Below are 23,995 nucleotides of genomic sequence, written 5' to 3' on the forward strand. Positions count from 1 at the left end.
CGCATGCAGCAAGCCCCTTTGTAAGCATAGGGACTGGAGAAAACAGCCCTGCTGGGCCCCCCCGTTCATCTTTGAGTACATAAAACCAGGGGCCTGGATTAAAGAAGAACCCCAGCAGCTTTCCTAGCTGACAAAAACACTGAACAGACAACCTGACAGTTACTCAGCGGATCCTAATTCTTAGTTCAGCTGTAAAATTGCTGTGTTTGGGTCATACAATCATCTTCTCCATCCCCAACGCCTCATCCACCACTCACAAGGTTAAGCTCTCCAAGGACCATCTCTTGTACAATAAACTGTCAATGACGGGGAAGTCATTAAATAGTTTCTACAAATAATAGAGTTTAATTGTAACTACAGTAAAGATTTCCTATATACATTATGTTCACTGCTTATGGTATTATAGATTTGCCATGCATGTTTTATTGCACATGTAAATAGTGTACAAAGAGCCATGAAGATTCTCTCTCTTTAGCCGTACAGGTTAAGACTGCATTTAAAAAAAAAAAAAAAAAGCTGTATTACAAAATATTCAGAGCTATTTACAGCCAACTTTAAGCAAATACCGAAAGACACTATCAGGAGAAAAACAAAATTTTAATTATGAAAAACCAAGATTTGTCAAAATAATAATTACAAAGCTTCATGTTGCAATATATACATTGTAAAAAAATACTCAGGAAACCTGCATTTTATCCCTCAAGATGCAGAAATTAATAATCCTATTTTTATACTCCATCTTTGAATGCTTTTTAAAATTTGATAAACTCTAACTTGAAAACTTACTTTCTTTACATTGCGCGTGCTTTTTGACAAAACAGATATTTGTGCAGCTCTGTAAAATATTAAAATACATTTTTAATTTAGTGTTAAAGTGCACAGTACATTTTTATAGGAAACAATATGCTAGCTGCCAATCAAAATTATAATTTAAGTCAATGTTCCCTCCAAAAAAAGAAACGCTTTGCTTTGGTTGAAGTGACTGGCTCTTCCACATCTCACTGTCTGCAAGCCCACTTTTCTCCTCCCAACGTGTTACTCTCACTACAGATGAGGAAATTGGCAATTTGTGGTGTTAAAATGCATAGTCTGCATCCAAATACTGTATTAAAGACTACAAATCTGCTATGGAAATAGTGGTGTTTTTAAATGCAGTGTGTGAACATGCGTGTAACTTTGCCTACACACGCAGTAGTGACAAGTCCGCATCGCTCTTTCTTCCAAAAAGTCTTTATACACTGGTTTGCTCCACATCCTCTTGCTGTTTAATTCTCCCACCACATTGCCTCATTTTTGCCATTAATGCCTTTCAAACTACTTGCTTATATGCAACAGTGACCCCCTACCAGCTAGCCTTTTCATCACGTGCAGCTTCCCTGTCCTGCTTGCTCAAATTACATCTTTTAGCTTTTCAGACCAAAGAAAAATGGATGCTCCAGGTGCCGTGACAATCACCGCGCTGGAACTTTTAGATCTACAACATGCGATGTTTCAACGATAAGTTATGCTTTTAAGAAAACTCTTCCAAAATTTTTAGTAGTAAGAAAAAGAACCTTATTTCCTATTGCTGATGTGGGATTAGAGGTCAGATCCTACAGAACATTGTGCTTAACTCACTGGGAAGCTACAGGACTTGGCCGTGCCGATGACCACACGGAGAAGCACTGTACCCAGCAGCTTGCATCTGGAAGATCACGTCTTTCAGACTGCCTTTGGCAATTTTATCTCCTATCGACAGATTTATTGAAGGTTGGTTGTTTTTTTTTTTGGCTACCTGGTAAACCTTGTTAACGTCCTTGTGCTATTTCTCGTTACTCGTTCTGTAGTGCTGTAGTCTTTACAAGAAGTTACAGTGCAAAAATCATATTTCAAGACACATGATCCTAAATGTCTTGTGCATAGTAAAATAAGCGATCAAAAATATTTGTTCACATTTCTTTTTCAAGTTTATGTCTTTCCTTTTTTTTTTTTTTTTCCCTCTAAACATCTATATACAAGTAAAATGGGTGTGCTCTCGGTTTCAGCCAATTGAGCCTACTGGGGGAGAAGTGCTACTGGAATGTAGGAAACGGAACGGAATGCAGACAAACTTTTTACCAATGTTCCACTAATTGAAAAATAAAGAATGCCATTCCAGCTAGCTGTTCTTTTAATAAAAGCACCTATTTTGATTGTTTTTTTTCTTTTATCTTACATATTAGAAAATACAATTTATGGAGATCTAGAGCTACTGCACACCAAGTTGAATAAAAAATAACTAAATATTTATATTAAAATAAAGTGTTTAACCACAAAAAAGCAGTAATAAAATACAGTTTCCTAATTTACATTTTGCATCCAAAGGATGAATAACAACTCACTAATAAATAATATTTATATAAATATTTTATGTCTGGATATTTTTAAAAGGCAATAGCCTGAAGCAACTGCAGAAAAACCTAACATGGTAGAAGTCGGATTTACTCTCCCTCCCCCCAGAAATGATTACACTGATTCTTAGTTTAATAATACGAAGGTATCTTGCTGCAAGACAGCTGTGTACTCCACACATTGATAAGTGGCAGAGAGGTGGCTGTTTAAGTACTGTACAAAGTGAACTATAAAAGCAGTGAAGCGCCAATTTGCTCTATAAAATGTTTCTGTTTAGTTTCAGGTTTGAAGTTCGACGCACGTGTACAGTCTCAAGGATTATTTCAAAATCAGAAGTCTAAGAATACTCTCGGAGCACTGTTTTGTCAATGCAGTTTGAAAAGATGGGCAGTGATTTCGTTCTTTGATGGCACAGTGGAGCTGGTAACAGCAGGGACAGTTTCATGTGAATAAAGCTTGTTTCACTGTGGTTACATCTAGCAAGGCTTGAACTGTTATGCTCACTTTTACCAAGCCCTTTTCTTCTAGGATGTGATGTGGTAGGCAGAGCTTCTCCTAGAAAAAGACAAACAAAGGAGCAGAGATTAGGTTATTGAGTACTGATTGCAAAGTGTCACTTCACGCAAACACCCAACAAGTAGGAACCATTTGCTGTTTGCAGTTTGAAAGCTTTTCCCGTGATTTTGACAGGAAATATCTCGTTTTGCTCTCATTTTATCTACGAATTAGCACGAGATCTGGTCATGTTCTAGGCCTCACATGGCAGAAGGCTGTTCTTTAATCAGCCAGAAAAAGTTCTACCACTGAGCTCGAGAAGGGGAGGTCTTGGTCCCAGGATACGCACCGTGGAAGTCACCCCTTAGCATTTACAGAGAAGTGTGCGTAATGGTGCGCGTTCACTGGATGAAGCAGTTGGTTCTGAGTATGCTTAGTCTGAAATATCCAGGAATTGACTTTATTTACCATTAGGACACAGCACTCAAGGCCAGGATGAAAGCTACTAGCTGTTTATCAGAAGGCAGTCAGATAACAAATACTGCTTCTCCAACAGGCAACACAGAATCCCACAGTGAATCATTACAGAAAGCCTTCCTTAGAGACGTAGCCTTGTGTCACAATTAGCTCCGTCTTTAAGAAAGTTAACACAGCTGGATTCATCTTAACCAAATAGGTGAGATTATGAAGTCAGGCACCAGGCTTAGAATAAGTAAATGTCTACATCACAAACCATAATTGCAACTGGGAGACTCACTGGCACAACATGGAAGCCAGAAGTGTAAATGGGATGACAAATACATGGATGGATGAAAAAAATCAAATGCCATTAAACACAAACATGTAGATACAACATCTGGCTCATAAAGTCCCTAAACTCTATGTCAAGTTGCTTTAAGTTTGAAAAAGCACCATGTAAGTGATCTAACCTCCTGTTCTTTCCCTAAGCCTCTCTATATGACCATCAGCAGAGTCAGGTAATGATTTTGTTGTTGTTGTTGGCCTAAAAGCAACGTGTGAGGCATCCAACTGATGCCTCTCTGGGGTGATGAAAACTGATCACCTGCTGCCATGGCCCCAGCCCACAGCAGTTCATCATCTCTCACTCAGGCTGCTCCCTCCCTTTAATGGTGAAGTGGTACTGGTTGGTTCTGGACTTTGAACACATCAAAATCCCAAAGGGAGATCCATCAACAACAGCATTAAATAGTCTCTAACAGGACAAATTCCAAAGTCTATGGAAATTGCTAATAAAACCATCATCAAGAAGGTTTCATGTTTAGTTTGAGGGAGATTTATTGCAGCCCAAGACTGTTAAACACCTGAAGTTAGCCTACTTAAGAGAAATTGTACAATTTCTGTTAACTACAGAACCTGAAAAGTGAGAGCAAACCTTTTTTCCACAACTATGGCATCTGGTACTGCTAAATTATAAAAGATAAGCATAAGATATGAATATTATAATCACTATTTAAAATGTTTCTGTATATGTATGTGTATATATACTAATGTTCATGGGTTCATTGTATCCTGGGCTACACCAAAAGCAGTGTGGCCAGCAGGGTGAGGGAGGTGATTCTCTCCCTCTGCTCTGCTCTTGTGAGACCCCACCTGGAGTGCTGCCTTCAGCTCTGGGGCCCAAAAAGGACGTGGGGCTGTCAGAGCAAGTCCAGAGGAAGGCCATAAAGATGACTGGGGGGCTGGAGCACCTCTCCTATGAAGACAGGCTGAGGGAGTTGGGGTTGTTCAGCCTAGAGAAGGCTCTGGGGAGACCTCATAGCAGCCTTCTGGTGCCTGAAGGGGGCCTACAGGAGAGCTGGGGAGGGACTGTGTCAGAGAGTGGAGTGAGAGGACAAGGGGGAATGGATTTAAACTAAAAGAGGGGAGATTTAGATCAGCTGTTAGGAGGAAATTCTTCCCTCAGGGTGGTGAGGCCCTGGCACAGGCTGTCCGGAGAAGCTGTGGCTGCCCCATCCCTGGAGGTGCTCAAGGCCAGGCTGGATGGGGCTTTGGGCAACCTGGGCTGGTGGGAGGTGTCCCTGCCCATGGCAGGGGGCTGGGACCGGGTGGGCTTTGAGGTCCCTTCCAACTCCAACCATTCTGTGACTTTATGGGTATTAGCCCCAAATACCAAACAAATACTGTGGGTTCCTTCTGCACATGCACACCCAAGAAACCATTACAGACAGATAACCTTCAAATAGTTATATTTCATATAGTGACACCCAGATTCCTGTTCAAATCTACCCCAAATTAGTCATTTAATTTAAGACACTGATTCTGCACTGACTCTTACTCACTGTTCTGTGACTGAGAGACTGCAGACCTGAAAACTCTCAGAGGAAGTTCTCCTTACCTTCTTCCAGGGGAATAAAAGGTATCTTATAAAACTGTATAAACTACAAAAAATCTTTATATAGTTCCTTATAAGATAACGTTTCTCTGATGCAAGCTCCTAAAGTGATACCTAACTAAAAGTGTAACCACAGAAGAAGGCAGAGATGGTGAAAATCAAATAAAAGGCAAAAAATATTTCTAGTTCAACCGTATGATTGTACTAAAAGTATTTTGCCCATCAAAAAAAAAAAGTTCTTATAAAAATTTAAGATACTCTGATTCTGATAATTTTCAAAAAATATTTGTTGAGAATACGAATGACATTTCAAGTGAAATGCTCTCCACTCTTTTACTCTTTTTAAGCACCCTTGCAAACAAACTAGGCTCTGAATGTCAGATTTGGTGGCACACACACCAGTATTTCATTAGTTTTCCACTTCAGACAAAAGGCATCAAATATTTATGCCTGCTGAATCCAATACCCAAACTGCTAATGTCACAAGGCTGAAGGACAGGGATAGGTTTTTGGATTCAATCTCCAAAGCAACCTACCTTGCAAGGTATTTATGTTTGAAAATATTCTATTTTTTTTTCTATTATTTTCTGCAAAAACACAGTTCAGGATGTTTCCTTAAAAAATAAAATTCTAAACTTGCCATTTTTGTGGCACCTTCCCGCATTCAAAGAACTATTCTTTTATCTGTCAACTCTTTCTTGCCAGAACAGACTTCTTGTCTTGCAATTATTTATAAGCACATTTTAACTAAAAGCATGAAAAGGAATTCATATTAAAAACAAAACAACAAAACTACCCAGCATAAACTTTTCAGCTTTTACAGAGAATGCATTACCTAACTCTTCTAAATACCCTACAGAAATCCCATTTCTCTAAGACAACCTCCCTCTCCCTGCCATATTTACAAGACATCCTCAAACAGGGAGGCTATTTGAAGAGGTCTGCAAACAGCAGTGCTCTAGGAGTCAGAAGTTTCCCATTACTTTTTATCTTGTGCATCATTCGTCATTAGTTCTTGAAAGACGTACAACTGACAGCCTTTTCTTATTGAGGAGAAGTTTGGTTACTATTTTATCATTCTGCCCTTAAATGTGTGGCTACGATGAACTTTCCAAACCTGCCAAGGAGACCTTTACCAGCTACTACTAAGATGTACATCTTAGAAGTGTCATGCATTGATCCTCTTGTCCAAGCCCTACCCACTACCTTCAAAAGCTCTGCAAACAGCTCGCACCAACTCTGCCTCATGTATTTTTCAAATCCCAGGTTTAGAGTAATACATTTAACTCAAAATAAGAAAAATCAACTTGATAACCAAACTCAGCCTTCTGCATAGCAGTTATGCTGGGTCATGATCCCAGTTGTCTCAGACCTTGTGCTCAGCCCCTGTCCCAGCAGGGCAGTCCATTCATTTTCTGTGCTTTGCTCTGTTCTTCCCCACCACAACAGCTGCCTTCAACCCAGTGGAAACCACTGCCATTAGAGCTGTGAAGGTGAAAACCACCAAGACTTCAGAACTTATTTCAAAATGCCAAATTTTAAGAAAATTCATGTGACCAAGAGAAGAACTCACCCATGTCTCCAAGGTTTTTAGATGTCTCTTCACCCACTTCTCCCTACCTTTGTAAAGATTTCTGTCCATTCCACAGTAGCATCAAACCCATAACTCTTCAATACCGAATATGAATCACCTCTCTAAACGCACCCCTGTTGAAACCATCACTGAACAAAGCCCAGAAAGACAGGAGAATCGGCTGCTAACCCCCAGTCTAGAAACCATCGCAGAGGAAAAGGTTGTCAGACCATTCTCTTCTCTGTCTACTGTAAAACCAAGACCTAAATGCTTAGTGCAATTTTTCCTAGAAACGCAGAGAAACAATTATTTGTTGCAGGCAAACCACTTTCTACAGGCATACATCCATTTTGAATAGACAAAGACATTTGCAAACTCCCACGAAGCAAAAGAACGAGCCTCTTTGGCTTTATGGGGGGGGGTGGATGGACGGGGGGACACCACAGGACAGACACACAACCACATCAGATCACCCAAGCAGAAAAGGGAGGCAGCAGCCAGGAGGCTGAGTCACAAAGCAACACAAAAAGACGGCACAACAGGCACACCTGCAAACATAACACAAGTGTGTGCACTCGCCAAAGCAGTTTTCTAATCCTGGGACAAAACTTCTGATTTAGGTGGTGTAAAATTAAGAACAGGAATACGCAAGGACACCAATCCCACAAGGATATGTGACACCTGACACACACACATCCATTTTCTTTAAGATCAGATGCCTTCAGAGTCAAGCAACTGTTTGAATTGGATTATGCCAAGGCAAACAGCTTGACAATTCAGACACAGCAGTTCGTTACCAAAGAAATTGTTGCCATTATATCACATGGGCAAGTGGTGAAATGACTACATCACAGTAACATCAGTGCCCAACTACATCTGTTAGCAAAACAGAGAAATGAATTTGTTTAAGTACAAATTGAAAAGAAGTCCATGCTATGCTCATTTTTTAAAGTTTGAGGCCAAATATTCTGAAATGGACACTCAGTAAAAGAAATGTCAGGGTCCTATGTTTAAGCAAACATATTAAATACACAAGCCTTAAATTTTTGCAAGGTCAAGGCAAAGCTTTCTTTCCAAAGAGCTGAAAAAATAGAGCAAACATTTTCTTTTTCACATATCTGAGGGAATGTGAAATCGTATCTTTTTAAATACATTTTCTGTAACAACTATCATTGCTGATATCCATACATGCCCAAATACCCTGAAATTACCATTTGAAATACAACAGAAAAGACCAGATCAAAAAGTGATTCAGGCCATAGGTATATTTAATCCATTTTTTCTTTTAATTTCCAAAGGAAAGATTCGTATGTTTCGTTGAAGCATACACTTGTGATCAGATTAGAAAAAGGAAAAAACAGAACAAATCCCAACAACCCAGAACTTCAGTACTGCAGCTGCAATTCTGTATTTTGAATTATAGCTAGAGAGAGATCTAAATATGTGCATCTTCTGAACATGCAATAAATTACAAATATTTACAAAACTGCATTTGCAGATGATGGCTTTGTACCCAGTTTACAGATGCTGGCCTTGAGCCATACAGCTTTAAGGCAGACCACTTATTTTGCCAGTTTCATCCTAACATGGTAAGAAAACAACCACCTGAAACTGGAGGGAATGGAAAGCTCTATGAACTTACTAAAGACAGACACACATTAAACAGTAAGAGAAAATGCGTACTTACAGGGAAATATCAGCTCTACCATAACCATATACATTAAATTCTGAGACTAAATGAAGGAATGATAATGTTTGGCATCATCCACATAGAATGGGTCATTACCTGAAAGTATTTTCGTATTGCTTTCTGCTTATTGCTTTATGCAGCTTGTGTGCTGGACGTGAAGGAAATGGCAATAAAAAACTAAAACAAAACAGAAAACCCACTCTAAACTGTTTGTAAACCTACATACATGAGTGCTTTTGTTATTTTATTTTTTTTTGTAGTAATATAAGTAAAATGCCAATAGCAGCTCTTTCTGTGAAAAACAGAGTGGCAATAATTAGAAAACTTATTTGTGGCTATGGAGTACAAGACTGGACTGAATATGTATTTGCTAAGGTCTAATATGATCCCATTCATGGTAACTGTAGCCTTTCAGTAAGCTTATTAGGAATGCAATGGGATCCATAAAGGGTTTGCAGCTGTAAAAGCTTGTTAGTATGTACTTGAAGAAAAAGGCATTTGAACAGCTACTACACTGCACTAAGGCCAAATCCTCATATCAAAATATTAGCTGTAATCCAGTGCAAGCAGTTTTTTTTACCTGAATGCATATTAAATTAATCCATTACAGTTTGTATTTATTACTTTATTGCAGTATGGATGTGATTACCTCCACAGGATCCAAAAGCAATCAATATAAAGGGTGAAGTACATAAAGTACATCTGAGCAGACCAATGTATGAAGAAATCCGTTTGAAAATTTCCGATGACCATCCTGGCACCGCAGTGGGGAAAAAATGAATGGGGAAGCACATGGGGGAGCAAATGTAATTTCTGTTATCAATAAATGAATGTGGCAGGGAACAATACAGATGGTTTTAAAACCCTAAATCATCAATTTAATCACGTGACTGATTGTAAGTGGTAAGTACCAGCTCTATAACAGGGTCTCAATATTGGGATCTAAGAGGTGAAGAAAAAAACAGCCAACAGAATTGGTAGTTTCTTGAGTATTAATACTACAGGAATGATAGCACAGAAATAGGACTCTGAATTTATCAAAGAACCCATATGAGTAGATTAATTAGCTACATACCTGTTTTAGTTTCTACCTCCCCATTTAGCAGGAGAATTAATTACTGGCTTTTAGGAGGAGAAACCAGGTAGTTTTCACATCTGTACTGTTTTAAAATATATTTTGAGAAACATTACTACACTTACGGAAATGTGTGTATTCTAATATCTCTTTCCCTGTAAGATTTATGCATATTTGGAACTGTTATGACCAGAAAAAATACAAAAAATACAGAAAATGGGTGAGCTTCATGTACAGTAAAGCTGCGTGTGTCATGAAGCAAATACGGTCACCTTCCTGTCTGGTTCAAGATGGCTTTAAGTCCGTGACTCCGAAAAAGTTCTTGTAAAGTTGCACTTTAATTGCTGTATGTTGTTAAGGTTGAGAATATTGAGAAAATGTACTCTATGTAATAAAAGAAGATGTTTGTATTGTAAACGTAGGTAAAGTTAGAACATCACAACAGTGTGAGAATCATACATCAGTGTCGTGGGGATACGTGCAGCTGGCCTTCACTGGCACACCTCTGCAAGTCTGACCTATTACTTTTCTTACCTCCCTCCCAAAGCTATGGGATACTGAGAACAATCACACACAATATCAGACAATGACACAGATAGGAACTACAGGATGGTAGCAATAACTTTTGCCACTTGATTTTCTAAGTTCAAAAGACGTTAAGAAATATTTAGACACATGGATTGGTACTTACACAACACAAAGCATTAACAGGAGACCTGGCTACCAATAAAATCCCAGCCCTGCAGAAGACATCGCTTTTGTCTCAAATACATACATTGGATTGTAAATAGTCATAGATTAATAGACTCTGAAGTGATTCAAACTTTATGCCACCTTCAGTTTCGTTTGAAAAGCAAGGTTTTTAAAACAAGACAACCAAAATCAAGACCAGGACCCTCTGAAAGTGGGATCTTAAACATTAAGCTCAGACTCTAAGCAAGTGTCTGCTATTGGAATCACTGCAGCTAGGCACACAGAAGACAGACCTGTGCAGGATGAGAGCACAGGTCCATAGCTATGCACCCAAATAACTAGGAGAGTTCCCTCATGGATTAGGAACCTAGAAGCATTGCCTGAACTCACACCAAGTCAGAAAAGTCAGTCTTTACAATAGAATTGTTATAAATATGCACTGGAAGCTGCTAAAGACTAAAACCTTCAGAAAATTAGTTCAACCTGTTGTCTGAAAGTAACTTTTCTATCTTAAAATACCTAATTATACATGTCATCCTTTATACATATATGTACACTCAAGCATACACACACAAATATATATCTATGTCATGGAATCTGGAAATAGAACTGCATTTAGAAGCTTTTTAATACATTTCTTTTACAAGTATATATGAAATGGGGATATTAATAGTATAGCACTAAATCATAACCATATTACCAGAATCATCAGTAACGTACAAGCTCTTATGCTAATTTTCTTCTAAAAGTCAGTTGGCAACTTTTGGATAAACCAGCCAGTGAGAGATTAAGATACTTATTTCACAGCCACAAGACTGAGATGCTTTGGTTAGCTAGCTTAATGCTGAACTACGAATCTCATCAATAGCACCTAACGACAGGAAATATGGGTCTATACTTGAGGTTTTAGAGTTTTCAAGTCTCAACATGCCTATAATTGCTTTTCATTTGTATGTTTTATGTTGATACCGAGTAAAACCAAATTTCATCTTTTTCAGGTTTTACTAATAAATTAACAGAAAGCAGAACTGGAAGGGAAGTGGAGGTCATTCAGCCCAGTGCTCTAACCATGGACTGTTCAAACATGCCAAAAGGCTTCCTGACTAATGTTTGTCTAACCTATTTTTTTAATACTTCCTAAGACAGAAAAACGAAGGTCTTCTTAGACAATCAATTTTCCTTGCTACATTTTCTTTACTACATTTGATACACAAACAAACATTACCCGCATAGTCACAGGTGATGAAACAGAGACAAGATAGTGACATGACTTGCTTGATGTCACACACAAGAATGGCAGATACAGGAATCTAACAGTTTATCCTCAAACTATCTCATTGTATCACACTGTCTTTCACGATCTTCACCCCAAAATATTTTCAAGTCCCTCGCATATTAGGTGTTCCTCATACACAGTACTAATTTACAGTCACCTTCAAGTGTTTTAAGGCAGTTAAACACTGCTTTGTGAGACAGAAGATTATTCCATGGAATCTGGAGGAAAACAAAATTTAAGTAGGAAAATACAACTACTCCAGTATGGAATTTAATCAGAACAGTAGAGATGATCAACCATCTTTAAAAATACAGTACTCTTGTTAAACTAAAGGGTTGGAATAGAGAACTATCTTTCAAATTGCTGCTGAGTGCTCTCAACACAACGCATGTTGAGATAACTGGCAGCAACTCAGAAAATACTATCTGCTGTGGAGCTGCCACCTTACTACTTCAGTATCTGTAGCCTTCGTGGGTTTTCAAAAATTCTTGTGAATTCCTTTCACAAAGGCATTGTTGCCTTTTCACAGAAAGGTTCTTTTCTATTTAGCTTGTGATATACATCTGGGCTACACCCAAAAGTGGGATAAGAGTAGCTTCACTGCTTTAACACGTTCAATGTGTAGTCCAGGCAACATACACAAAAACAAACTATAAATAAAGAGGTATGTAAGTTCTTAAACTAGAGCTGGAGATGGGGAGAAGAGCCTGGATTTGCCTTCGGAGCAGTTCAAGATGCTACTCCCTCTCTCCCCTATTTCAAGAGATTAATAAAGATATTACAGTGAAGGGAAGCGAGGGGAAAGGGAGAAGTGTAAGACAAAGGAAGGAAATTAAGTACCTGTAATTTGTCAGAGACAAAGCAGAAAGTGTGTGTGCACATGCGAACAGGTTATGCTGTTAGCACATTCCAGTGATAAGTTATAAACATCAAGACTACAAAAAGTATGTGGAAAAGACAAAAGCCTATTAGATCCCAGGAGCGAAAGGTAGAAGTTGATTGTGGGGTTTTCTCCCCGAGGGCGAGCAGAGTGTCAACAGTCTTTCGAATGTGACGAATATCCGACTGCAGGATGTCATACGGAGAGCAGAGGTCAGCCTATCCCGAAGGGCAGCCATTAGAACAGAAAAAAACAGTGCAAAAAATTAAAAATACAAAAATAGAAAGATATTGATAAATTATCACAATATTCTAGCATAAACACGTAGGAATAGTTTTGTCCTAGTATTGCCTTTGTCAGTAGGCACCCCAGCTTTCTTTGATTTCCCCTCAATACCGAAGCTATCATACAACATCAGAATATTAAGTTAGAAGAGCTCAGCCCTTCAAATCCTTCCAAATTATGTCCAGATTCACAAGGGTGAGGAGATGCACGTGATCCACTTATTCTAATGGGATCTGCACACCTTTATTCCTCTGGACTTAAAGTGCTTTAGTTGAACCAACTCTAAAATCTAATTTATATAATAGCAAACAGTGGGTTAGAAAGCTGTTAAAAAGTACAAGCAGCAGAAAATACGAAGTCTCAGGAAAGAGTACTTAAACGAGCTAACAGAAGTATGTAAAATTCTCTAACACAACACATAACCTAGAACCTTTATTCAAATATCACTTTAAATGATACCCTGGGATAGAAACTGAGAACGTCAGTGGCTGACTATCATTTACTTAAGTACAGTTTCTAAGCTTAAATTATACACTTAATTCCATAATTAGCATTTTAAGAAAATATTAACAGGTTAGATTTGTATACTCTTTTTGGAAAGTACCAATGACTGCATGTACTAAGTCATGCTGGCTATACAAAACGAAGCTTAATATATGCAGTAACAGCACTAATATGTCCCCCCCCCAATATTTAATGTTATATTTGACCCATGCAACAACTTGTTCTTCCAAAATGCAGCAATCTGAAAGATTATACCATTTCACATTGCAAATGAGGCCTTACTATCAAAGGTCCACACTTATGAAATAAAATTACACAAATTAGGAAAGAGACTTTCATAGGAATATTGTGTTTCTGACATAGCTTTTCAGTTTCACTTGCTTAATGAACTGACAGCACACTCAATAAATGAAGACATTCTAATTCAGATGCCTGTTTTCTGTTACCGTGAAGTTTCCATGTCCAGTTTGAAATAAATTAACCTTTAAAATATCGAAAAGGCTTTTCTATCCTGAGAATTGGCTAGTGAAACTGGAAATCAGAACCGTCATTTACAATAACAATGACTTTTTGTTGTAGTTGTTTTCTATACCTGGTTCTAGCTTTAACCAAGAGCTAAAAGCTGCACAATTTTCATCTTGTTTCTTAGACCAGCGGATATGTGGAATAGGAAAAACACCTTGCCCAGTAACAAGACTGGCATGTTTACAGTAATTTTGTAGGATTTTTCCGACCCCAAATTCTAGTGCTATTTAATTGCCAAGGCAACTGTAGTAGGCTTTTTTATTTTTTTTTTAAATAAAGGATGAAAACTCACAGGCAGAACAAAACATGCCGATCTTGTTTAAAAGTAGGACAAGATTAGCAGTGCCTTCAAGAACATCTATATCCATAAGTTGCTTACCAAAGAAACTAGTTTCAGAGCTAACAAACTATCCGGTGACTACAGTTTCTCACTAAGCACTACTCTTGTAGTGCTTAGACACTAATAAGTAGTAGTGCTAAGACACTAATATACCCCATAAATGCTGCATTCATTTTAAAACGACATACAATACTCACTTCATACTTGCCACATTATATCCCAAAAGAAATATGTAAGAAACTCCAAACTCAAATTTTTGTAAAAAATAAAATAAAAAAAAAATCAGAAACTCTCAAACACGACTTTTTTTTTTTTTTTTTTTTTTTTTTAAGACCAAAGAACTTGCTAACCAGAGAGTAACACACTAACAAGTATACAGGAGATGTGAAAGCATACAAAACCAGCCAACACATGCTGAAGAAACTTCCTGTGAGAATTGCCATGCTGTGCTTCAGTGAAATTCAATGACATCTGAGGAAGCCTGAGAAATTTCTGATGATTTTTGCTTACTTTTGTATGTTCTGCACCAGTTGATAATTTGCTGTTACTTTCTCACCTTAAGTAAAACGTTTATATTGATGCATTTTAAACTTCTGTGACGTAACTCTAGAAGTTACCGTAATTTTTACAGATGCTGTGAAATGAAAATACCAAACTAAAATATGACATCATGAAGTGGTGAAATAGTACGTGACATTTACTTCAGTGCAACCCCCAAAGACAAACAAATGAGCAACCACCCACCCACCTCAAGCACAGCCTTTCTCATTTATAGGAGACTAAAATTATAAGAAGCAAAAAAGAAAACCATATTACTTAATCATTACATTTAAGGACTGACTTGTCAAGCCCAAGATGCTGATATGATACAGCTACCAAAGTCATGCACGTAGAATAAAAACAGTAAGAAAGCCATGTGGAACAACAAAAGCATAACCAGCTGTTTGTATGCACATCCCACCCTCGCTCAGCATGCCCCTGCAGTGACTGTGAAAACAGATAAGCACATTTCGAAACCAACTCTCTATGATTTTGACCCTAAAAAAAATAAAAGGTCAAGGATAAGTTTGCAGAACTGGGTGGAAGAACGAAGTCTGTAGTGCATACGCACTGTACTCAAAACACAAACGAAAGGAACCTCAGAATTAGGATTTAAATTCTGGAACCACTTAAATCTGTACTGTGGGGCAAACAGTGTACATTACCAAGCACAGAACGAACAGGTGGAGAAAGGAGTCATACCTGATAAAACTTACTGTACCTTCATGGATGTCTCATGATGAAAACTATGGAAAAGTAACTGATTATGTGAATCATTCAGAAAATGAGCATAAGCGGCAATGAAAACATACCTTGCAGTGAGCTGAGAAACGCAACTACCAGTTGAACTACTTATATGTGGGTAGAAAATAAAGCACTTGACACTCCACTTTGGGTGATTCCTTTACTTTTTTTCTGCCGTTTTTAGCATACAAAAACCCTGTTTTTTCCCCATTTGTTTTACTTAATTAGCAACTCCTATACTAACACAAATCCCACTCATGTTGAGGTGTTGCTGAAATAGCAACACAGTGAAATTAGTTTTCAGAGGAGGTCATATGCAGTAATAACTCTGTTTGCAAGATTCTGAAGTCCCACAAATGGTCACAGCTAAGTCTTTCGCAACTTGAGTCTTCATATGATGATTTTAGATCAAAAAACTCATTTCTTATATCACTCCTTTCTGTTCAGTATGTGCAGTCCAGGTAGCTGCCTGAAAACTTGAAAAACGTGGCAGAATTCTCTCATTCCTACCTGAGAAACAGCTGCATGCCACACTAAACCCTGCTGCACCACCACTGACATACTTGAACCCAAGAGCTCAGTAAACTTACCCTGACACCTGGCTGTGAAGGATTTTTTTATCGCTATCTTTTATTGCCAGAAATTACCATTGTAGTATTAATCATGATAACTTATGCCTATTTTTTGTCCTGAGCCATATGAAGATTCATAAGGTGTGTATATGTAGGAAAGCCTAACTTTCCCTTTCTTAAAAGCAACTCTTCCATTTAATTTCGTTGGCCCGAAGTGGCACCATAAAGGGCCAAAAGAATCTCAAATGTCTACGCTGTTAAGATACTACACTAATGTGAACTGCAGATCATAAAAATTGATTTGTGCCTTTGTTAAAAGGTAACATCTGCTTTTGGACTGACAAACATTGACATGAACATTTGTTAACATTATTGAAAGTTCCCTGTAATATGGTTTATCAAGAATAACAGCTATAAGGAAGGAAAGCTAATGCTAAATTATATTATTGATGCTTAGGTTAAAATGGAAAAGTCTACTTCTTTGCTAATATGAGTATTGATTCCAGTGTGACAGACAAAAATAGCTGTGTTTTCAAAATATGTATGAACGATTAGGTGAGAATTTCTTCTCATAATGAAAAATGTGTATGAATATTTTTCTTTAATGACATAAAGCAGTGTTCTTTCAAATAGAGACAAAATATTTTCATAATTTTACATATATACTCATGTGATAGTAATTCAGATTATTCTGATCACTATCAATAACTCTGAGATGAGGTGCCATTAAGAAGAATAAAACTACCTTAGAACTGGGGCATTTAACATTTCAGAGACCACACTTGCAACCATGCAAAGATGAATGAAGCCCAAAATAGCTTTATTTCTTAAATCAGAAAGTGTGAGAGGGGAGGTGCAACACAGATCGTCTCGGTAAGCAATGTCAGTGTCAGTACTGGGTTCACGTGACATTAACAAACCATTCCTGTGAATGGCACCATCACATACTGCATGTCAATTTGAAAAATGCAGTGGGACAGGCACTCCTACTTACCACACATCTACTGTCACTTGTTTATGTAATCTGTATCAGTCAAAACTCAGGAGTTTGTTATAGTTATTACAGAGGAGATCTGGGAATTTGACAATTTTTAGTTTGCAGTGCTTTATTTATAAAGTTTTATTTTAAAGTTTTAGTTTGTACTTTAAGTAACAAAGGTTGTACCTTGGTGTCTCTGAGGGGTACTGCATGATACATTTGAATCTTCAGGCTTTCAGATGCTTATCTGCCACCATTACTTTCTCATATCAAGCAAGAAAGTTCTGTCTACAAAAATGATTATTTACAAAGATCTGATAACCTTGGAATAAAAAAGGCCCTACGGGCAAAGTTAGTGGCAAAACTGGGCACCTGCTGCTTGTCCTATTGCTATTGTCCCTTTTCATAGCTGACTGGTGTGGTATGAGCCTTCCTACTTAGTTTCTTACTAAGGAGTGAGAGCCAGACCCTTAAATCATCCCTTCCACGTATGACCAGAATGATTATATGGGCACTAACAAAGTGATTTCAACACACCACCCACTGTACCAAAAGTCTCATCTGGTAGGTAATGCCTTTCATGTCAGTTGGCACAAGTCATCCCACAATCATCTACACATGGGGTCATTTTGCATTTGTGATTTTGGTCAAGATGCCAAATGCCGAGGCTCATCATGACCCACTTGGATATGGATGCCTACTGCATTTTTCTACACTTGCAGAAAGTTTGCCAGGATCATTCAGGGGAAAGCAATTTTGACATAAAAATTGAATGCTGAAAACCACAGAAGCAAGAGACCATGCACAGCACAGTAATTACTATTGCTGTTTTCTTTTCCTTCTGTATTTTCTGTTCCTATCCTTGACAGTGTATTGTTCTAAACCTGTGTGTACTCTATTCCATAAGTAACTGAGAACAAACCAAAACAGAGCTGTGACAATTTTAAATCCTTAAAAAAACAAAACGTCCAGTTGTTTTTTCAAGTTATTTCTTGTAAATTAAAAGAAAACACAAGTATTAAAAAAAGGGGGAGTATTTCTGGTTCCATAAGTGGGACCTATCACTATATGTAAGATGCTTGTTTAAAAAGTGAAACAATTCACTGATTCATCTTCTGGGATTGTCCAAAGATTGGGTATTGTACAACCTGAAGCAGAGAGAACACATCTGCAGTGGTCTTTTATATATATATATATATATATATATATATATATATATATATATATATATATATATATATATAAAGGAACTGACAGCTAGCTGTCATGCAATTTTGTATTCCTCATACCCTTCCCTCCAACATGCAGAAGCATTCCACCATCTACCACCTAGTTCTGCTACACAACAGATCTTTGCTACGCAACAGACCCATCATAAATTTACAATTTCAAGCAGTTCATTTGATACTTAAGGAGCTTTCCCCTCAAGAGAAGTTGGTGCTTCTTCAGATTCATGAGCATGGTTAGTTTACAAAAGAGATTGGTAAGATTTGACCCTTTCCTTAGGGCTCCGTGCCCTCTCTGCAACAAAAACACTTCAATAGAACACACAAAAAAAATCATCAAAAATTCTACATTAATTTTAACGCAAGTGTTAGGAGCAACAAATATATAAAAATCCCTATTGACAAAAAAACAGAGGCATTTTTCAGAAAGTTTCTTTATAGAAATCAAATAATAATAATAAAATAGCGTAAAGGCTTAGCTTACCCTTCTGTAAAATGGCACTGCAAGGATTTCTAAATTTTTTCTGTTTTATTCTGTTTCTGAAAAAGCTCTTAAAAACAACAACTCTCACCTTTTTCTTTCCCAACTGGCTACATCCAGAAAAAAAAACGATTTGTATTCTAACTCACTGAATAAGTTATAATGCATCACTAGACAGCTTAACACTCCGTAACTACTTTGTCTTTAAGCCTGTAGCACTGAGAGTTTGATTTTCTTTTTGATCTTCCTTGAAGTGAAATTCTACCAAAATTAGGTAATTTATTATATTGGAATTATTTAATTACAGCAACTAAATCAACCGTTACAGCTTAGAGGCCCAGCAAATAACACTGAATTCTCGGTTATATATATTATGAACCATCCATTGGAGTTGTAAGATAAAGTCCCCCCTCAAAATTCCTACAAATAGCAAAAATGAACCATTACTTCTGCTGTTCTCCAAATTAAGTACTAAAATATAGATAAAACAAATAAAACTGTAATTCTTTCTCAACATGACATCTTTACATTACCATCTGTTCCCGAAGGGGTGACAAGGGAGGAAGGAAAACATCAAAATGTCCTTTTGTTGCGGCATTATTGAAATACGGACCAAAATGCATTCAGTCTTAATCCTACTGTCATATGCACACATCAGAGAAAATACATCATGCAATTTTCATGTTTTCGGGTTAAGATCACCTTGTATAACACTTTTCCCTTATTTTCAGGGTCAGATATTTTAAATGAACATTTTCTTAACACATACCTCTAGACCGTAAGAGAATCTTTGAAATATTCCCAAGGAAACCCCAGAATTCATTACTTAAGACATTTTCCTTCTCAATTTCAGAATAGGTTACACAATGAATACTACCATACTTAAGTGAAAAGCAGAAAACACCATGCACTGCAAATTTCCCTACTTTCAATGTCTAAAACACTATCTATTGAACAACCTTACTCGTAGAAACATTCCATCCTTAACACACAGAAGGGATTTCTTCACATCACTGCTGAAGTGTTTCAGTACATGATATGAGTGAGCTGTTAGCTCCTTTTTAAATACATACTACTGAGTACTTAATATGGTAAAAAAGGAAAATCAATTAAAAAGAATGAAGTCCATCTTCTAAAAACAATATGTAAAAATGCAATTATAGGTGTATATGGAAAAATGAGCAAATTTCTGCCTAACTACATTATTATTACCTAATTACCACGTTCCTTAGTCATTTTCCAGTTCAAACATAAGGTGGTACTGGGGATAACACTGAATTACTAATTTAAGACAAAATAAGCAATTCTTAAGTGCTATGACATCAACTACTTAAACGCACTAAAGTAGCATTAAATCATATAATTAAACAAAAATGGAAGTAAGTAATATGTCTTTATTGCTGAAAACTGCTATTTCATAAGGTTATCCTTAAACTCTAAATTAATTCACGTGCTTTGCATTTTTGATCATCTGGAAATGGCAATTTAATTAAATTACCTCTGGTATCCCCAGTTTTCTACATGCATCCAGAAAGTTTTCAACATTTCTCCTGCATTTGGCCATGCTAAGTTTAGGCTGTAAAAACAAGAAAAAAATAGACCATGGTAAAATAAGTCAAGAAATTCATTCAGTCAGTAAGTTAATCTATTGTGTTTTTGTTTTGTTTTGTTTTTTCCAGCATTCTAAAAACATAGTGCATATAAATATAATCTGAGTACATAAATTGTGGATGCCTTGTGCTTTTACTTAGTTATTAAAGCCATCAACACATTTAGATGTCTAATCATTCACACATTTATTCAGCTTGTCAGGTTCTAAAACATCATGTTCTGTGACAGAAGACGTTTCTCTGAACAGCAAGTAAACTGATGATGCATTTCAACCTACAACAAGGGGGACAGATTTAACTGTGATAGAGCTTTTTACATTTTTTCATGTTTTAAGTACTCACAAATATATAATAGCTATACATAATTTTCCATGTCTGAAGAATAAATTTGTTAGAGTAGAATTTCAAATACTTTTAGAATTTGTCTCACTAAGGACTATCCACCCAATACTTATGGAAACACGTTAGTAAAAAGTATATTGGAAAAACATTATTTTACTTGCTCAATGCAAGATGTGAAAGAAGGGCAATACGGCATTAAACTAGGTGGTTTTTTTTTGTTTGTTTGTTGTTTTTCTTTTTTTTTTTTTTCCCCTTTTTCAATACCCCCAAGTCCTCATCTATTCTGCTCCCACAAAAACAAGCAATGAAGACAAGAAGAAACATTCAACTTACTACTGCTGGTGAAGGTACATGAATACTTGCTACCGAACGAGGTCGAACGTGATTTACTAAATGGCAGAGAACTACGCCATCCATCAGAGCAGACCCCAAGTCTTCAGGCAAACAAATCTTTAGTCTTGTTTCAATGTTCTGCAAATGAAGAACACATACATGCTTCAACACAAAAACAAAAGAAGGAAAAAAGGCATGTATATCCTCATCTTCTCCTCCCATGGTGTTAGATCTGCATGCAGTTTTGGTTTACCAAGAAACCCACTTCTCATATAACTAATTCCTTAAAAACTACAAATCAATCCATCCTCCTCCCATGCTGGTCACAGAATTACATACATTCCTTTAAAGGTAGGCAACACTTCAAATGCTGCTGTCATAATATGCATTTATTTTTGTGCACAAGCACATAAAAACATATGTGCATATAATCATGTGATTGCACTACATGTGGCTCCTTTCTTTCACTATTCCCCCAAGTTTTCTACTTATCCAAATTTTATCAGCAGTACTTTCAAACAGAATTATATGGTTTCCATCAATGACAACGAGTAAAAGGCAATCATTCCCTAGGAGTCTAAAAACTCCTTATGAAGCACTAGAGTGATTAAAAAAGACAGGCAACAAAGCAAAACATTCTGCTATAACACATACCCAAAAAATCTCTTAAATAAACCAGAAGTCTCATTGAAAAGAATTTGATATTACAAATACTTTGAAAATATTTAAGAATTTTAAAAACAAAAAACTATAGTAAGATTGTTACATATGATGAATTCCTTAAATTGTGCTTCCATTTTAAAAACACTCCAACAGTACACTTACAGACAACTCTTAAATTCTAACACTCAGAGATAATCACTTCATCCTTTCTGCTGAAATTACATGAACTATTAATTCCACCAGTGCAGGGCATGCCATTTAACCATATGTCACGCCAGAAACTCTCATTGTTATTTCCCATTCAAAAGACCTTTTCTGAAGTACAAACACCTGACTGGGTTAAGGCACTTCAGGGTAAGTTTCACCAACACAATTCAGAGAAGTAATGCTGTCTCATTTAACATTTTAAAATATCTTATTTCTGCAACTTTCCCAACGAACACATAAAATATATGTTCTATTAGCACAATTCTACCAACACACACATACCTCACGCAGCTGTTCCACAAGCTCCCTCTCTTCTCTCATCTGCTCCATTTTCCTTCGAATTGTAAATTGCGGGTCTATTGATTCCAAATTTCTTTGAGGTCTTAAGAACACTGTGATTTTTAAAAAGACAGGTTTTAGTTTTAAAAAATAAACAGCTTGACGTATTCATTTTCAAATTAAGAAAAATCTTGAGGCACCATCTCCAGCAAAAAACATTAGAAAATTTCTCTTTTGTCAGGAGGACAGCTCTGAACAGCACCATGTACCATCAATGGAGTGGATTTTTTTTTTGTTTGTTTTTTTGGACTAAATCCATATTGTGACAGGCAACGTCTGTCAGATGATTAAGCACCTGCACCGTGTCTTGGAGATTCTGGTCTATAGAAAACTTCCTAACATGGCAAGGAGCATCTCTTATTCTTTGAAGGAGAACCCTCTCCTACAAGATGCTCTAACACGTGACAAGCATCTTCTTAGGCAGGATAACTGCTTACTAGATAAGGTTACACTAAAAAAAAATTAAAACAAACAAAAACAAACAAACAAGAAAACCCTACCAGACAAGCAAAAATATGGGTTTGATTTCTAGAAACTGAACATTACAGCCATTCAGTATGTGTGCATTTTAACGTACAATTCCTTGGAATAATTACATGAGATCATTGTATATATACACACCCGTACACTTTCTTATTTTGTGATCATTGACTGTTTTGAATGGCTCTAAAGAGCACGATGTATGCTTGGTTGTTATTTCACAAAATGAAACTGTCACCACTCAGACAAATTAAGGGCCAACCTGATTATTATGGCCAATGACAGTGCTTAAGAGAGACGATTTTGTGTTATTATTTTCCTGCATCTCTCCTTCTGAATGCAACAGGACACTCTTAAGTATGAACCAGGGGAGCGGGAAGTATTAAGCGTAGAAACCTCTGGTTTTAACCAGCTCCATCTCAATTTTATTTATTTAAGGCAGCAAAATATTCGTATTACTCTCCTGCTCATCTAACGTTAGAAAGGAGCAGCCCACTAAATACAGCAGCCTGGTTACAGAAATTTGTTACAGGCTATGAAGCAGCCTTGGGTTTTTTTGGGGTTGCCTAAATTTGTTGCAGACAGTAGGTATCAATCCAGACTCTTATCTCAAATTCAGCAGCTGGCTTCTCTACATCTTTGAGTAGTAGTCACAGCTGAGATGACTGCTTGCTAATATTGCCAAAGGAAAGAGGATAATCTTAGTGTCAATAGGTAACATAATGGAAAAGAACAGCCTTTTATTTCCTAAAGGGCAAATCAAACTTTTACTCCAACTACAGAAGTAAATGATGAATTACTTTCAGTGTATGGTAGGTGCAGACTGGTGTAATCAGAGTAATTCTGACGTCCCATTAAAAATTGTGGCATCCCAATCATTTTTGTTTAGGTCACAATGCAGCTAATAGGCTGAATTGTCAAAATCAGTCCTTATAATACATAGGAAAATAAGAAATTGAAGTCTTGGTAGAAGGAAATTTCATCTACATTCTGACAAACTAAGATGTTAATGAAGCTCCCAGATCAGTACAGGGCTAACAGGCAAAAGTGCACTCTCTAGCATCCACAACTCAACATAAACAAAACAAAGCTTCAATAGAAGAAATAATAAATAATAGTAATAATCTAAGCTCCTTCTCTGGTCAAAGGGAGGGAGAAAGACACTACCTAAGGCAGCTCAGCGAGCAGGAAGCAATTATTGCTTACTTACACAGTAAAGATGGAGCTCAGCTCCTGACATACCTTTAGGTTACTCACCCAAGGCACAATAAACAATACAATACCATAAATTATGGCCTGGGTTACCAAACTTGATTCCTTTCACTACTTGACTCACACAGACATAGTTTTAATCCTCAAAGAGTAATACCCTATTCAAATGGTATTTAAATGCCACCGTAGCTTTAGCAGCAACATTTCA

General features: G+C 37.0%; 1 protein-coding gene across 1 annotated transcript in view; it reads right to left on the reverse strand.

Moving 5' to 3' along the window:
* Nucleotides 1-328: 328 nt before the first annotated feature.
* The window catches only part of LRCH1 (leucine rich repeats and calponin homology domain containing 1), a gene marked incomplete at its 5' end in the record, with an annotated part of 116,051 nt that continues 92,384 nt past the window's right edge, over nucleotides 329-23,995 (reverse strand). The window contains 4 exons of the mRNA XM_084296715.1: nucleotides 329-2,925; nucleotides 20,100-20,177; nucleotides 20,887-21,024; nucleotides 22,039-22,148. Coding sequence (XP_084152841.1) covers nucleotides 2,812-2,925; nucleotides 20,100-20,177; nucleotides 20,887-21,024; nucleotides 22,039-22,148 — 440 coding nt within the window. The 3' untranslated portion in view covers nucleotides 329-2,811. The remainder of the gene's footprint in view (nucleotides 2,926-20,099; nucleotides 20,178-20,886; nucleotides 21,025-22,038; nucleotides 22,149-23,995) is intronic.

Source organism: Netta rufina (genome assembly GCF_964035555.1).
Source record: "Netta rufina genome assembly, chromosome: 1".
NCBI classification, from domain to species: Eukaryota; Metazoa; Chordata; class Aves; order Anseriformes; family Anatidae; genus Netta; species Netta rufina.